The sequence below is a fragment of the Dermacentor albipictus genome, chromosome 6, assembly GCF_038994185.2.
Source record: "Dermacentor albipictus isolate Rhodes 1998 colony chromosome 6, USDA_Dalb.pri_finalv2, whole genome shotgun sequence".
NCBI classification, from domain to species: Eukaryota; Metazoa; Arthropoda; class Arachnida; order Ixodida; family Ixodidae; genus Dermacentor; species Dermacentor albipictus.
The window spans coordinates 123,555,334-123,572,728 of NC_091826.1; the positions used below are offsets into that span (position 1 = coordinate 123,555,334).

The 17,395-nt window shown below is 44.2% G+C and overlaps 2 protein-coding genes across 4 annotated transcripts in view; one reads left to right on the plus strand and one right to left on the minus strand.

The window, feature by feature from the left end:
- The window catches only part of LOC135899471 (heat shock 70 kDa protein 14-like), a 67,077-nt gene extending 64,842 nt beyond the window's left edge, over positions 1-2,235 (minus strand). The window contains exon 1 of one of the 2 annotated variants that reach the window (XM_065428744.1): positions 2,134-2,235. In XM_065428744.1, the coding sequence (XP_065284816.1) occupies positions 2,134-2,193 (60 nt within the window). In that variant the 5' untranslated portion in view covers positions 2,194-2,235. Of the gene's footprint in view, positions 1-1,813; positions 2,097-2,133 lie in introns of those variants that run through there. The other variant, XM_065428745.2, reaches the window with a different exon arrangement.
- Positions 2,236-2,589: 354 nt separating this feature from the next.
- Positions 2,590-17,073, plus strand: Manf (mesencephalic astrocyte-derived neurotrophic factor). 2 transcript variants are annotated; one of them, XM_065428746.2, is made up of 5 exons: positions 2,590-2,698; positions 3,194-3,317; positions 4,724-4,848; positions 11,225-11,366; positions 16,637-17,073. In XM_065428746.2, exons 2-5 carry the CDS (start codon positions 3,206-3,208, stop codon positions 16,801-16,803), a joined length of 546 nt encoding a protein of 181 aa, XP_065284818.1. In that variant the 5' UTR covers positions 2,590-2,698; positions 3,194-3,205; the 3' UTR covers positions 16,804-17,073. The 2 variants fall into 2 exon arrangements, with proteins under 2 accessions (XP_065284818.1, XP_065284819.1); XM_065428747.1 differs by having other exon boundaries at positions 2,674-2,692.
- The last annotated feature ends 322 nt before the right edge of the window (positions 17,074-17,395 follow it).

Here is a 17,395-nt window from a genome sequence, read left to right on the forward strand (position 1 = left end):
GTCCCATTCAAAATGTCCTCTGCTAGCCGAGAGTACCAAATTGGGCTAGTTGGTTTGTGGGAACCCCAGTGAACAGTGAAGATGACAGGATGCCATTCTTTTTTGTCCTGTTGTTTGTGCTGTTCCTCAAAATACTCTGCTGGCCACTTATTCTGTGCTTATATACACAGCAGTTTCCATGAACAAGCGCCAATGTGGAAGCTCCCAGGAATTTAACATTGACTAGTCAGATATTACAAGTGTTCTCTTTGATGTGCAAGTTACAGTGGTACAGCAAACCTTTCTTTGCCTGCTCCTCTGGGCTTGGCATCTCTCTATATGCATTTGTGGGTATATATATATGAAGTTTATACGTGCAATGAGTGCAAGCTCCAGCAAATTATCTTAGTGTAGCCATATGTGTTGGCTGACAAAATGTACCAGTAGGCACACTTTCGTGCTGTGTAACAGAATAAATGAAAGACGTTCCCTCAGTACAGCTTTCACACAGAATGCCTGCTCAGGGATATTTTTAAAGCAGGCAGACTTCTTAATGAAACTGCACATTATATTCAATGCCTAAGTGCAACTGCGGCATGAGAGGCATGGAATCCTCAAATGTGGCAGGAAATGCGTCATACTTCTCTGTGCACACATCTGTCTTCAATATCCTTCGCTAGACAAGCATCATACATCACCTCCATTCTTGAAACATCACTGTGTAAACATCTCATGATGCGCATCCACCTGATTTACTGTTTGCATTTTGGCACAGCTAATGAACGGTGTAGTGCATAAGTATGAAATTTGGAAGTGCTTAAAGTGACTGTTGAGGTCCGCAAACAGAAACACTGCCTGACATTACGCACTACTTAGGATGGTAGAAAACACAAATGTGCGCACCACCATTGCTGAGCATTAGTTCACCACTTCACATAGATTCCAATGTGTGTCCCATCTGAATCATTTTTTTTTTTACATCAATGGTAATAAGCAAACAAATACTACATGATCCACCTTTAACGCTGTGCATAATAACAGCAGCACAGTGCCAAAGCGGCTTCTTATAATTGTTTGCCAACCAAGCTGATTTTATTAATTTTTTGTACTTGCTCCCCGATTATGTAATGTCCAAGCACTTTAAGGTTAAAATAAATGATGAAGTAATAACATTAATCCAATTTCTTAAATGTGGCCATTTTTAAACCATAGTGTAATCATTTTGACATCGCCATTAAAGCGGGAAATACCGAGGAATGCATCAATAATTTGGTTCTAAAGCGACTTTTCATTTGAAGCAAACTTCTTGACGAACGCTCTGAATTTGCTTCGATACCGCTCAGGCTGCAGACAATGCGTTTCCTTCGCGAGATAAACCGGATTGATAAACGTATCAGGCCAATCAATACCCGAGGGATAACTGTAGTGCGAGCGGCATTCGCGAAGATAGCCGTACGAAACGATTTCTGCCACAGAACACGCGACGTATCACAACATGAGAGCCGGAAAGGATAACTCCTTCGTAATCGTGAGATACGCGAGGAAAGGCTTGTAAATACAGACAATATTGGCCGCAAAGGCACGCTTCTCACTTGTAGAGCGGCGAATACGTCGAGTGGTTTCAATGCCGCTGTATAAACAAGCACGGACACTTTCGGAAGAGGTGAACCTGAGCGATGTGACACAGTGCACGACGCTGTCACAAGACAAGGCGTCAGCTTACCACTGACAATCACGGCATGAAAGCAAAGCGCGGCATAGCTACAGTGATCATCAGTACCGGGATTTCAGTCGCGCTGTGAAACACGCTTGCGCGGTGACATGCGGTCCTTACGCTACGATAAGTCAAGATGGGACGGAGATGCCACTATCACGAAACCACGCTGTGCACAGTCGTTGACAGCGCGGGAAGTGCGATGCGATAGCGTTGCATCACGGAGGGCCGCCACTGCCAGCACCGGGTGAATGACAGAGATGCAGCGGCCCGCTAAACACATGCGGGACACACGACGAGGCGCGCAACGTGCACGCGAATGACGCGAGGCGTCTCGCCCTACGCACACGCCGGGGGTCGCAGTTCGCGATTTCATTCGAAGCTACGGTGAGGTGGGAACGTCTCGCCGGTGAATAACGACCCCGCTCGGGCGTACTTACCTTGTGAATCGCCAGGCAAAGGTTGGTATTGCCGAAATAGAGCCCAAACGAGGCCGCCATGCTTGCGATTCAAAGATGCGCCCGAAGCGACGCTGAGTGGCCCAATCGGATAGCGAACACGACAGAAAGCAAAATTAATTTTAAACGTAAAAAAAAAATAATCAGTAAAGAAAGTGAAGGTTTTTTTAAACGTCTTTATTAAGCATGACTACTTTATGTTTGCAAAAGCAGCTTTGCAGCGTTACTTTTATATTTAAAAAGTTATGTTACGTGCCTTAAAAGTATTGGTTATATACAAAATAGAAGTCAAAGTTGTGTAGTAGTATTTTTAAATTACAATAAATAACCTTAATTTGTTTATTGTGCTTGCATACTAGAACTCTTGCGGAAATTGTTGTAACTAAAACTTTAGAGTGCTTTAGTTACAAACTTTAGAGTTTGTTGCCCGCTCCTGGAACACGCGACTAGCCTCCCTGAAACGCTGCTTTCTGCAGCTGCCGGCAGGCAGGGGAACAAGTTTATGCTCAAGCCGTCGCGGCAGAAGCTCGCATCGCCATAGGTGAAGGTAATTTTGTACTTTTATTTTGAAAACCAAGCAATTAACTCGGCCAAGTGTTGTACTAAACGATATAGACTCAAAAATGCAATATTTCTGCATAATTTTATTAAGAATAGTACAGCGGTAAGCGTAAAATCTGTTTTTGAACACGCGCAGCGAAATATTCAGGAGCCTGTACATGTCTACGCATGTGTCTACGTACACGCGTTCGTTTTGATTACGTCATAACAGCGAACCAATCGCGTGAAGCCAGATGTCCATACCGCCGATCCCGGCCTACAGTAGGTGGCGCCTTCGAATTTTGTCTTAGACGTGTCGAATTTTCATTCAAAGAAGTTGCTTGGAGAGGTTTGTTTCGGCCCCCGGTCTCTTGACCAGCGCGTGTGAGACACGTCGCTTATAGTTTGCTTGGTACATACACGTGCTTGCGCTACTCGTCGAGTCTAATCAAGTGTCGTCGACTCCGCCGGCGTCAAGAGGGTCGTGTCGGCGTGGTCGCAGGAGGCAGCCAAGATGATGCGATCCAGCACTGAAGTGCCAGTGCTCCTGCTGATCCTTGTGGTGTGCCTGCAAGCCTCGTTACTTCTTGTCTCGGGGAAGACGTTGAAAGAAGGTGAATGCGAAGGTAAGTCGTGAACGTGCGGTACCGTCGCTTGTGCAGTTGGTGCAGATCACCTTTCACAATTGCTTCGCCTCCTAGAGAACAAAGTGTGTGTTCTCGTCCTGTAGGTGCCAAACAGCTCACAATGAGCACAAAGCGTGTAGACAGTTTCTCCGATGCTGGTACACTATGTATGGGATTAGTGGCCACGTAATTGCCAAATGGTACGGTTCGTGACAACCTTATTTCAAGTCTAGAAATCTTATTTTGTAGTCGCTACTAGACCTGGCTTTGCAAGCGCGAAATCGCACTTGTTTCTAGTCTGTTCCCTCTAAGGAGCATTCATTAGCCTACGCAATTGCGAGGGACGTCTTTCATGGCGTAGATGTGGTTACAGTGAGTCCTTGCACATGTATGTGCCATCGGAAAGTTAACAATCTCGTGCACTTTGTTTGGCGTTAGTTATTGGAATGCGCCTCGTTGTGCACCTGTATACCACGGGAGGGCATGAAATGCGGAATTAAAAAAGATAAAAAAAAGCAAGATGAGGAACTTTGGAACTGTCAAGATTTATCAGATATTAGTGCTAATCTGAAGGCCTGGAAGCTTTTCCACTCCGCGGAACAAGTTAAAATACCTTGGTAAACCCCATCACAGAGTTCGAGATGTTATCTGCTGTGTTTAAATGAGCTTGGTCAAGCTTGGGTGAATTCATTCGCAGTGCAGGAAGCAGGAGCAGCAGACACTGGGCCATTTCTTGTGTAATTCTCTTGACTTGTGTTTGCTGCAATGTTACGTGCCATTTTGGTGCGTTTTGGTCAGTGGCCTGTCAGTTGCCTCTTGACCGATCTGAAGCATACCAGAGATATGGTACTGTGTTAGAGGAAACATTAGAAGCAGGCAGAAAATGAACTTAGGCTGATCATGCCCCTACGTTGAGGCATTTGGGCTCACGTTACTGAAAGGCATGAATGCAAACGTGGAATAAAGAAGGAATGAACACAACACAAATGCAGACTATCAACTGAAATGTACTGTAGTGGCGAGGAAGAAGAAAGACTCAAAACTACATGCTCAAGAAAAGGCAGTGCCTACCTGTCGATCATGGACTCAGTCGAGCACTCAACTGTTTTGACATTACAGTTGCTCTTTGTGCAAGGTAATCGAAAACTCACTTACGCACATGCTTCCACATTTAATAATATGCCAAGGTCTAACTGTAACACCTGCTTATTTGTTTTTATGTCTGAACAAAAGTACGCTGCCTGCAAATTTTGGAATGCACTTGTGATCACGACAGTGCAACAAACGATTGGGTGATATTCCACCATAAGGTAAAGTTTGTGCTCGATTTATATCTGATTGATGTGATGACAGTATTCTAGATGTGTTCTGTGGAACCTGCTGATTGCATTATTTTCTTCGTGCAGTGTGTGTGGGTGTTCTCAAGAAGCTTCACACGAGGCTGGAAGTCGAGGAGAGGACCAATGAGGACTCCATCACAGCGGGCTTTATGGAACTCTGCAAAGATGTCAAAGGGCCAGAGCAGCGCTTTGTAAGCCATGACTTTATCCTCTACTCTTAATGAGTTTGTGGTAGTCAGCTGCTGTTACATATTGTATTAGTAATAATACTATGTATTTCCCATTAATACATGGGTTGATGGAAGGTGTGAGTGTAAAAGCAAGGAATGCTTGATGGTCTTGCATGTTTTACAGTATTGAGCATCATACATTTACATTCATATTAACAAATAACTTATTCCTAATAGAAACAATTACTGAAATACATGTCGAGGCGTTTCCTTCTGCCTAATACAATGGAAGTTTATTTCTCTTTTTGGTACAGTTTGAACATGATAGAGAGCGGACATGGAGCAAGAAGCTGCTTTCTGTAGGTTGAGGAACACCCTGCACCCATAGGTCACACGTCAGTCAGACAGATGCATTGTACACACGAAATGGAGAACGGCAACACCAATGATAGTTTTAGACTACGATTTAGAATTCACTGAAACTGACTTACTTTCATTGGTCAAAAACACAAAGTAAACATGATATAATGCACTTATGTAACATAGACACTTCTACTAAAACATACTAGTATCAGCAGGCCAATAATATGAGCATTTGTATAGATAAATAAGGAAATGACATTTACAGCACTGATAAGCTAGAACAGGCCAGATAAATAATTACTAAACATTTTCAAACATGTAAGTGTGGTTAATCAGCATGCCCTCGGAGATTTGTTCAACAAAAATGTTATTTGCATTAAAAATTTAAGCTACCTAGGTAAAACATAGGATGGAAACTGTTGACGATATGTAGTGCGACAAAAAGGTTGGCACCATTGTACAGAATGTCGGGTATCGTAAGCAGGTATGGAACAGTTTAGTTTAGGACATTATACAAGCTTACAAAAAATAAACCGTAACGCTATAATCTGAAAATTGTTACTAAAGCATGTCACTTGACAACGTAAAAAAATGTGCAATGAGGTTCACAACCTGCAAAGACTCCCCAAAACATCAGTATGCATTTTTCAGTGACCTGTTTTACAAACAATGCTTTTTTCTGATCAAAAAGTGTTTTGTCGAATCCTCAATTACATCATCATCGGAATGTGCCCTGTTCTGTCAAATCGGTCTCCCTTGAAACTTCCTCCTGGGCAAATAACATAGAAGCGTACTAATAATAAAGAAATCATTGAAGGTTGGCTGTAGAGGCAAACACCAGGGACGACACACTGAGCATGCTTTTCTTGCCTTATGGATACTTTTAACTTCTTTGCCTGGTTATGAGATGCTCACTCTTTAGCAGACTGCTCAGTCCTTATGCTAGAAAGGACCAGCATCATTTGATTCCCTTCCAGTTTTTTCGTGCATAATTCACTGCCATCAGTGTTGTGTAACATGTTCAAGATGCAGCAGTTTTGAAAAGGTAAGGAGATTAATTTATTGAGAATGTCGCCCGGCACACTGTTGCCATTCATTTTGCCAGCTGTTCTAGCGACGTGTGCTTGATGCATACATACCACATCATGGTTGGCTACTGCTGTTTACGTAAAGTTTTGCAGTCAGCTCCTCCAATGCTTGAGATGCATCATTAAACCTAACTTGCCAATGATTTTCTTGAATGTAGAGACTTGCTGCCAGCCTCCTTTGGACTGGACTTCAGTGGTTTTGTAGCTGGAGAACTTATCCGAGGTGCATGTCAATGGCATTCTACATTTGCTTTTGTGATTAGGCCAGCAGGTTTATCTCAGTTAACCAAGAGCTTTGCATTCTGGGCATTGGTACCATGTTTGCCTAACATTACAGAATAATCTTTGCACACAGCCAGTGTTTTGTTCATTCACAGCATCAATAAAAAATGCTTCAGTTTTAGATACAAGTCTATGTTGTCATACATGTCGGGCATTCCATCCTTGTATGTTGTGGTCCTGTTCTAGAAGTTGGCACTGTTCACTCTTGCAACAAGATTAATGGAATACCAACCAGATGAATCGGCAAACTTTCTTTGAACGTAACATAGTTTTTTAAGTACCCTCGCAATGCAGACCAACATGAGCTTTATGTTAATTGGCTTCCTGGTGTAGTACTGGGAACCATTACTGCCATTTACACGTCTAAGTGCGTGAATTTCGATGCAATGCAAAATGGTAGTATATGTGCAAATGCAGATAGTAAATCAGAAACAAGTTGTTCGCTCAATACTGGTAGATATTGAATTCATATTAATGCGAAAGCATTATATGCCCCCTTACACGAAAATCTGTTGGTGCTGCCGAAAGGTGGTACCAAAAATGGCTAACTGCAAATAGTAAAAACATGTCGGAAAATATTCCGATTGATGTCGGATGTTTCAGGGAGGTTCCTTTAGCCAAAGTAAATTAATGACGTTGAAAAGAAAATTCAGTACATTTCGGTGTAGGTGGGAATCGAACCCAGGCCTCCAGGTTGCCAGATAAGCACGCTTCCCTTATGCCGTGATGGCTGCACGGTTCTGGCTGACTAAATATGTGCCTAGTGTGTGCATCATTGGCCACATGATGGCGCAGCCAAATGGGAGGCGGTGGCGCCACGCCATGAGTATATAACATGAGCGCGTTCATGACATTCCGAGGTCTACAAACGATGCAATGCCTTCGCATTCCCACACGTAGGCAGCCTTAAGCGTGTCTGCCGAAATTTTTTTTGTATATATGGGTGCATTCATTTGCGTGGTAAACAAAAATTAGACGTCGACATATCTTAATAAATTTTCATCAGGGTGCAGAAATTGGGAATTATCAGGTTTTTATCACATTGTGTAGTGTTGAGACATGAAAGTCCATCAGTCAGGCACACCATATGTCCATACTGAGTAATTACACAGAGGTTTGGAGCTTTATCAGTTGCCACTGAGCTACAATACTTTGCAATGTTTAGGCTGCAAATTCTTGCAATAAGGGTGCTAGCACCAGTTTTATAAAGTTCATAGGTTGAACTAGTCTTGACAGTGAGTACTAGGCTAGATGTGAAACAACTTGCCATATCGTGTCACTACACACATCATATGTGGAACACATTATAAAGTAGAACCCAATTGATATATTTCATAGGTGACCACTGAAAAAGAATAAGTTATCCTGGAAATTTTGGTGGTAGCCTAAGTGTTGCAATAGTGTCGGAAGGCGACTGTGGCAGCATTGGGAAATATGTGGATGGATAGCCAACTTTACCCTTCTTGTACATTATGTTGCCATAGTAAGTCTTGTTACCAATGAACGAGTGACGCCAGCTTAAAAGGACACTAAAGGCTAATGTGTCAAGCTAAAGTGATAGATTAGTGTTCGAGAATTTCTAAGGCGTCAATATTATTGCGAACAGAGCCTTAATTATTGAGAAATTTAGGTAAATGCCGAACGTGATTAGAGACTCTGCTGGGAAATTTAAACACTCTCCCGATGACGAAAACACTCCTCAGTTAAATTCTGTCACAAGTACTCAACCACTCGTTGCACAAAACATCATTGTATTGTAAGATGAAATAAAATGCTGCTTTTCAGTTTTATTTCATTTTTAGACAAAAGAAATTACCCTTGACAAAGATGCAGCCAGTCGAACAGTTGTTTTTTATCGACTCCACGCCGCTCGTGCTTACGCGTTTCAGTAGTTATCGCATTGTGCTGCGCTGGTTTTGCTGGCTCACGAAACTCGCACAAACTGTAAGTAGCAGAGGATTCAACTTCCATGTAATGTTGTGGGATGCGCAAACGGTCTACGCCTCTTGGCCAAAAAGCAGCTGCAGCGGAGAATCCGTCGCTCTTGACTTAGCTGTCTTGGCTTGGTACCGCCCTCTGTCGAACGCTGCAGTAAAGGGTGGCAAGAGATTTTAATTTGGAAAAGGTATTCGAACCCTTCAGCTGCAATTTTCTCGTCAACCGAGTCTTTTCTTGGTACGAATAAAGCGTTGTGAGGTTTCTGGAATGGTATTTAAGCAGTCCACGTCAACTTAGTATTAGCCTTTAGTGTCCTTTGAAGAAATGAAGCTGTGAAGAAAATTTGTATTGTTAACCTTCACCTCCGTGGTTCTGTATAGTTTTTTTTTTACTTTAGCCTTTGTGATCTGTCATATTGCTTCTTTTTTTTTTACTTGAAGCATTCTTTGATTCATATCAGGCACTTTGAATTAGGTAGGTAGGTTCCTGTCGCCTCGTTTTATAAAGAGAAAATTCAAGTGTGTAATGGAGGGATCAAGCTTCTGACACTGAGCGCAGCAGCTGACTGCTCTAACCACTAGGCCACGATTGCAGGCACGTTTCTCTTTGCCAACAGCAACTAGATGTTAGGTAGGCGGTTTCTGCATGTGCCATGTTTTAAAGCACGAGGTAGAGTGCATGTGCATGCACTTAGTTTCCATTCGGCCACAGGCTTGTACTGCTCTTATCTTTGCCTTGCATCACAAACCGGAGCATGTTTGTAGCATTGTTGTCGTTGTACTTTCGACATTGTCATCTTGTTTTCATCTATACGCACATGCTCATTGCAAACACCACTGCTTGCTTCGCCCAAACATGTTGGTCCATCTGGTAACCCTTCAAAGAACCCCAAACGGTGCTGGACAGCCATTTCCTTGCAAAATCCTTTGTATAACGTCTATTCCTACAGTGCGTGGGATCTGAATAATTTTTTGCTTTAGTTTCCCTTCTTCCTATCTTCGATTTCTATGTGTGCATCCTCCTTTCTGAAGAGTAGGCAATTATTGTGGCCGTTTTGGTGGCGGTTCTGAGCCTGCTCTTTTTCTTTCTATCAATTGTGTGTGTGTATATAATGACCATACAAAGTCAAGACAGTGAGGTCGAGGAAAGCATCAGGGACATTAGCTGTGGTTGTAATCGAAATGTAAAAAATAGTGGAGAAAAGGGAACCAAAATTAGAATCAAAGATAACTAGCCGCCGGTGGGAGCCAAACACACTATCTCGACATTACGCATGCATTACACTACCAAATGGGGTACAGTGACAGCTATATACAGTATGTACTTTTTTGAAACCAAATAGTAAAATTGATGTCATAGAAGTGTAACAGAATCATCAGAAGTGTTTATTTCTTCAGATTACTACATATGTGCCAACGGTATTGTTGCTGGGGGTTGGGGGGGTGGAGGGCATAATACAGGCAGTACAAAGTAGAAGAGTAGAAGCTCTTCTACTTTGTACTGCCTGTATTATGCCCTCCACCCCCCGAGCAAAACAAAATAGTAGAATCGTGTTGAGTAACATTGAAGTATAGAAAAGTGAATATGCAAGAAATGTGCTGGGCTTACTTCGACACCAACAACGCTGAATCCCTGCTGGAGTGGCCCAGCAGCCATGGCATTGCATTGCCTACCTCCACATCATAGATGTCGATATGGGCGAAATGCAAAAACACTTGGGTACATAGACTTAAGTGCTTGTTAAAGAGCACGAATTAGTAAGTTATTCCGCACTCTCCCAGTACGACGTGCCTTATAATTAGGTCATGGTTTTGGCACATGAAATCACAGAATTTAAGAGGCTACACCGTAAATACATACCATGCAAATGTCGCTTAAGTATGGCTGCGCGGCTGCGCGTCAGTCATTAATGATCATAAATTTGGCATCAGGCAGACTTGTGTTTATACTGCATGGAAAAGGTGAATAGGGATGTGTGACACCACATCACCTTAATTGTATGGCTGTTGTCTTTAGTGTGTAAATGGTAAGCTGAAAGTTTGAGTTATTTCCACCATTCGACGTCACAGTTGTCAAACTAGTTGACGTACAAAAGCTTTAAAAAAATTATAAGAATCTGTTGATTCAGTGAAAAATTAAAGGGCGAATGTGGAGCACAGCAGGGGATAAAATACAGCGATAGTGAAGAGAGCGTGAGGAGGAAAGCAGAGGAGGAAGGTATGGCAAAAGCATGAGAAGAAAAGCATAGCGCTATGCAGACAAGCTCTGCAGCGACGACTGCTACAAGATGGCACCAGAGTAGCGCATCGTCGTCTGTTCACCGATGATGCTATCGATAACGCATGCGGTAAGGCATGCATGCATACCGCATGCGATAAGGCATGCGGTCCATTGTTACCGTATGTTGAAACAAAGCACTGCATGAGCGGATGTCTCTGTGCGGCGGCTGCTGTGAATTGTGCCCATGCATCACCCACGTGCTCCCTCTCGTGATCTCCCGATTAGCGAGGTAGTCGTGCCACACTTCGCTCCACTTGCAATGTGTCACATGAGACAGATTATCTATGCCAGCCACCCTACTCACAGCATTCTCTTCCCAATATAAACCATGTACCTATATAATCATTATAAGAAATATTGACAGGCGTACTTATTTCATGTGTAGAGCTGCGCTGAAATTTCGCATTAGCAAATCGTAATCGTTGACTTTTTTTTTTTTTTAACAGTGCTACTATGTTGGTGGCCTGGAGGAGTCGGCTACAAGGATCGTGGGCGAGATGTCCAAGCCGTTCAGCTGGGGCATGCCCCTTCTGAAGGTGTGCGAGAAGCTGCTGGCCAAGGACGCCCAGATCTGCGACCTCAAGTACCGTGAGTGTCCTGCTCATGTTCAGTGTCTCTCGTGCTTACCACTTTCACAGCCCTGTGTACTTATCCCCATCATGCACCAGGTAATTCTGTCTGTTGAAAATTTAGTATATGTTGCGTCGTTGAACGGAATATGGTCGCTAGGAGTCAATGTGGACAGGACGGTTGCCTTGAGTCTGTCTGCAGCCCAACAGCCAGCAGTTCTGAAGTTTAGTATTGCCACATTTTTTTTTTTTTGAATGCAGCCATCCAGTGACTCTAAGTATATGCTAGATGCAAAACATTGTGAAAGACAATGAAGCGAACCTGCTGCATGATATGCTGATACTGAGAACAAACGTCTGCCACTTTCGAACTCATTTTTTTTTTTTACTGCAACACCTAATGCACATTATTCAAACTTGCAGCACAGGTCGCATCAGAAGTGTTTCAGTATCTGTGCGACACATCTTAGATTATGTTTTCACCAGTGTTTCTTGCTTTTGATGCTGAATCTTGGTGTGCACAGTTGTTCACATGGTGCCTGAAGTGTAGCTCTTGGGCCATTTTAATTTCTTCTCCAGTGTTGAGAAGAGTGTTTATAGCTAAGTCTTATTTGAGCCACCAAACAGGAGTAGGTAATTCATGTACAATATTATGATCATTTTTGAAAATTTTGTCCAACTTGACACTGAACACGTCAGCGGGTGTCCGAATTCCTGGCACTGTGTCAAGTGTGCTTGGCACTGCGAGAGGAGCATCTGTGGCTGTAGACTTTGACCCATCTGATGCAGAGACACTGGAAAGCGGTCATATATCCCCAGAAGTGATTGTGTGGGAATGCTAACCCAGATCTCCCATATAAACTTAGGTGAAAAAGAAAAGGATTAGAGTGCATCTCCCCAGCAGTTTCATATGCCATCCTGCGGATATCCTTGAAGGGAAGCACTTGTAATTACAATGGTTTGTCGGTACTGGTTTATAGGAACAAAGCTTGAAGCCTGCAAAGAAACTGAAAAGGAATATTAAGAGCCGTGTAACAAGGGATGGAAGGAAGAAAGCATAGGGTTAATGTTGAGAGATAAGATGGTAGTGTAGATTATCAGTTGAATGTGGGTTGGTAATTCATGTGCCCTTGGCTGACGTGGAATGCGTAGGTTTAGGCTCATCACATGCAATATGTAGAACAGATAATCAGTAATCTGTCACAGCAACAGAACAGGCGGTAAGAAAACAGCTCTGCACACAGGGCTGGTCAGGTTGATTCATTACAGTCCTGCCTCCGTGGGATATTTGGCTTGTATTGCTGTAGACCTAAATAATGCCATGATCCGAAAATGCCTTCAGTCATTTGTTTGCTATCCCTCCCAAGTTGTGATGGGAGATACAATTCCAGGCAACTCGCGCTGAATGCCATAAGAACTGACGAAGCATCAAAAGTGGCGCTGTACACCATTTCAGACAGTGCAGGTAGCACTGTGGAAGCTATGAAAGTACAGTTCAGACTACTTATAGTGTGGGACCAGCTATAGTGCAGCATTTTGTGATTAGCGTTTACCCTCCCATAGAACCGCACTATAGCCACATACCGATTATACTGTATTTACTCGCATAATGGATGCAATCGCGTAATGAATGCAGCCCCCACTTTTGCAATGTTTTTTTTTTTCTTTTTCTCACATAATGATCGCACTCTGAACTTGCTGCCGTGAAGTAGGAGACACACGATACGATTCGGCGTCTGATATGGCATTCGGCGAGTGCAATTGTGTTTGACACTGTGTTATATGCCGAATCGCACCGTGTATCCTAATTTTATTGCAATAGCAATTACAGTCGCCGACCGTTTATTCGGACCTCACGGGGACTGCGAAAATGTCCGAATAAACAAGTGTCCGAAAAAGCAGATTAAGAAAAAAAAATGAAATCCTTTATTTCCACGCACTTATTCGGGCTCGGCAGTAGGCTTGGAAGAAATCGTGAATGCGCCGTTGCACGCTGTTCTGTTTACGCGCTGTCAGATAAGCCTGAATCTCGGAGAGGGTCGTACGGTCACGATTAGCGGCTGAAAGCACAGTCACTGTTTGTACACGCTCCGCATGCCACGGCAGCGCAGCACATGGTGCGTCATCTTCCGACTCAGAGTCATCGTCCGGCGGTGCAGCAGAAACCTGACGAATGATCTCGCCGTCGTCAAGTTCTGCGCATGTCAATACAGCAGTGTCAGCACCTATGAAACTGTCAAATGAGACGGTGTCCGGAATCGCAATGCAACCACTGCGCAGGTCTCGGCAGAACATTTCCCGCGTCAGTAGGGAGCACATCGGAAGGCGACAAGTCTTAGTCCTCCCGGCACCCGCTTGCCGGCATTCCCCAGCGCAGTCTGCGCCGGCACTGTCGGCGCCATTAGACCCTTGATGCAATGTTTACGTATGCCGCATTGGATCACCGAAACCTCGACACATCACACAAAGCAAACACCACCGTGCCGACACCAGTCGCACAAACGAAAAACGCGGCCTGCTCGCAGCGTCTTGCGCGAAGAAACAAATCAGCTGCTGGATTGTCTTGACATGGCTTACTAAGCTGAAACCGGAACTGCTGCAGAGCCACTCTATCTAACCAGGCAGAAACAGTGATTAGCAGGGATTTCCAGTAGCGACACTTCGTGGGGCAGCAAGGAAGCTCCGTTCAAAATAAAAATGGCGTTCAGCAAGTCGAACCATGCACCGGTCAGAGTTGGTGCATGGTGCTCTCGACTGAGTTGGCTCAAGGAGTGTCCGAAAAATCAGACGAGAGGTTGCAAGGTGTCCGAACTTTCGGCAGTTGTTATACATTATGGTCTATGGGGAGAATGGTGGTGCCACGAAGCTGACCGAATAATCGGGCATGTCCGAATTTTTGGAGTCCGGAAAATCGGTCGGCGACTGTATATGGACGCTCCAGGCGCATTTCTGCCATCGTCGTCGCCGCATGGCGTAGGTGCAAATGAAAGCGCGCGAGGGAAGCCGACGATCGCGGCTCAATTTTGCGCGCAGTCTTTCGTAGCGCAAAAGACCTGGAGGACAGAAGGCCCGACGACGGCGTTGTACTCTAGCAGCAACTGCATACTGCACAACCGCGCCCGAGGGGCACTGCCGATCACGGCTCGTTCTCCATCTCAGTCTCCCGTGTACAAAGGAAGAAGGCACAAAAAAACATGGTCTTCCGTTGCGCGCATGGCGCCAGGGGGGGGGGAGATTGAGTGGCATTTTACTCCAGCAGAAACTGCGCATTGCGCCGCCACGGCTCACCCCATCTTCAATGTGACCTGCTTCGGGGGCCGAGTCGACGGGCGGCTCATACCTTTGTGCGTGCTGCGTTCTCGTCGCTCAGTTTGCGTGGACACGAATGTTTGCAAGTTTGTACGCCTATACAACTACTATCCTTAATTCGTGTCGCTGTCTACACATTTGCTATCGCAATCGATGGTTCGCATTTCGAACGAAACTGACTTCTTTATAAGTGTCCGCAGGAAAAAAATCGTTCAAAATTTTACCCCGCATAATGAACGCACCCCTGAACGTAGTGCATATTTTTCAGGAAAGGAAGTGCGTTCATTGTGCGAATGAATTTAATCAATACTAATGTAACCATTCTATAACTGTAATTGCATACCGACTGTAGTGTAGCTGTGAGAGACGAAGTACCAGTTACAGTGTGGCTGCCAGAAGATCCTGCAGATGAGCAAGGCAGTGAGCGCGCTTACTCAATGAGATGCGCTGCCCAATGGGAGAGCGACCAAAGGGAATGCGAAAGGAGTAGGAGATGCAGAGTGAACGAGCAAAGAATGGGCAACGGCCAAGCACGTGCTGCCATACCCGTTCTTGCATCACCCAGCAGCGGGCAGCCAGTGCACTGTGGCTCTATACTCCTCGCTGTTGCAGCATGCCGGCTGCCCGCTGCTGGGTGATGCAAGCAGAGCGGGCGCATTTTTGCGCTTGCTGCAGCCTCCCAATTTTGGTTTCCTGCACTCTGATAGCCAAAATTCTTTGTCCACGGTTCTGCATTAACTTTTCCCAATCCAAAAGGTAATGTGGCTTGTATGGAGATGCTCACTTCGTTTTCCCATTTACAATGAGCCTGGCGAAACAAAAATTTTAAAAGTTAGCAAGGAATTTTCGTTAATCAGCAACTAATGGCCACGTGTCACCTGTCACGTCCTGGTCACCACCACTGGTGGCATGTACGAACAAACCGTCCTTTTATTTCAAAACAACTGTTTTTCAATATTACTTAATGTCTGCATAAAAACTCTCTTTCTCTCTATATATATATATCTCTGTGTGTGTGTGTGTGTGTGTGTGTGTGTGTGTGTGTGTGTGTGTGTGTGTGAGAGCACAAGGTGCTGAAATAGTAAACATTTTCCTATTGCAAATTTTCCCGGCATTGTGTCAAATGCTGTAATGAAGCTACACCAAAAGGTGAAATTCAGTACTTTGGGTAGTCCCTGCCATGCCTGAATAATCTGATGGCTGTTTTATGTCACCTTACAATTAGTATGCATTACTTAAGTCCTTTTCTTGGTTCTCCCAAATGCACCCTCGTCTTATAACCAAATAGGTACGGTATTAACTAACAAGGTCGGTTTAAAGCCCTTCTGCAGAGGCCTGGGTTACCTCAGGATTCGCTACATTTATGATAAAAATAAATTTCTTCTGACAGTAGTTATGAGTTCTATAGAAGGGGCATGTCAGCACACTGTCTGCATGGCTTGCCTTTCTGGCTTGCACAGAAATTTGTTCTCCTTGAAGGTTTACTAACAATATTTTCAAGTCTTCCTTTTTTTTCTTCCTTTAAGCAGGTCATTGCGATGTTTTGACACTTGTGGCAGCTTGCCCAGTTGCCTGCTATGTTGCTGCATCGGCCCTCTCAATAATTAGAAGCACACAAGGCGACTGACCAAGCTGAAGCAAGTGTCAAAATCCTTGCATCGTCCTGCTTCTACATGACCACATACTGCATCATGTCGCAACAGTGTCCTGTTGGGAAACAAAACTGAAACTGGTGGTAGAAATTTATCACTTCTTTACGGCACTCACTATTTTTTGCTCGGGTATGAAGGTTGATGACTTTCATTAACTGCAACATAAATTAACATACTCAAGATGATGTCAGTAGCCTTTACGCACTTTGCTCGGCAGTGAAATTGTAATGTGCATTGTTTTGTTTATTAGTGTTCATTTTCTGTTGCACATGTATAGGAAAGACTCGTGTACCGATTCAAAAAATTTTTTTGTTTTTTCCCTCTACAGCAAAGGTTATCGATTTGAAGACAGTGGACCTAAAGAAGCTGAAGGTCAAGGACCTCAAAAAGATCCTCAACGACTGGGACGAGCGGTGCGAAGGTTGCGTCGAGAAGACCGACTTTGTCAGGAGGATAGAGGAGCTGAAGAAGGTGCACATGCGCGAAGAACTCTGACCTCTGCGTGGTGTTTGCGCTGCTGTACAGATAGACCACCACCACCACAATGGCTACCACTGCAAGGCGTGTCCTCTTCACTCCCGCTGGTCACCGACTCCTTTGTCCTCCTCCATAACTGCTCCCCCTTTTTCGTTGTTGTTGGCAGGGCAGTGGAGTCCTTGGTTACATTTTTGGGGAAAGGGTGGGTAGCATTCTAATTTATCAACTTTTTACACTGCTTATATGTACAGGGCATGAGTAAAGGACTGTCGCTTTTTTTTCTTCTCATGTGTGTATGCACAGGAAATGAAGTCATCTTTCTTTTTTTTTTCACAAACACTGCAAGCCCATTTTACTGCCTGAAACAACCTGTAATGTTGCTCTCACAGAGTGATGGCAACGTTTTGGGCAAGCAACATTTGGACTAAAACTGGATATTTTGACTCATAGGCAAGGAAAATTAAAGTGCTTTGTGAATTATCTTGGCTTGGCTTGTGGACGTGTGCGTAGAAGTGCATGCCCAATACTGTAGACAATTGGTGAGCCCTAAGCTTCTGGCACACACCTATGCATTGTGGTGCGAGAATCCTCTCTGCTTGGACTGCTGCTT

Excerpts from the sequence above, each read along its gene's own strand:
- Manf (XM_065428746.2), top strand. The coding sequence starts at position 3,206 with ATGATGCGATCCAGCACTGAAGTGCCAGTGCTCCTGCTGATCCTTGTG. Across the intron at positions 3,318-4,723 it reads GAAAGAAGGTGAATGCGAAG|TGTGTGTGGGTGTTCTCAAG; the intron begins GTAAGTCGTGAA and ends TTCTTCGTGCAG. Across the intron at positions 11,367-16,636 it reads GATCTGCGACCTCAAGTACC|CAAAGGTTATCGATTTGAAG; the intron begins GTGAGTGTCCTG and ends TTCCCTCTACAG.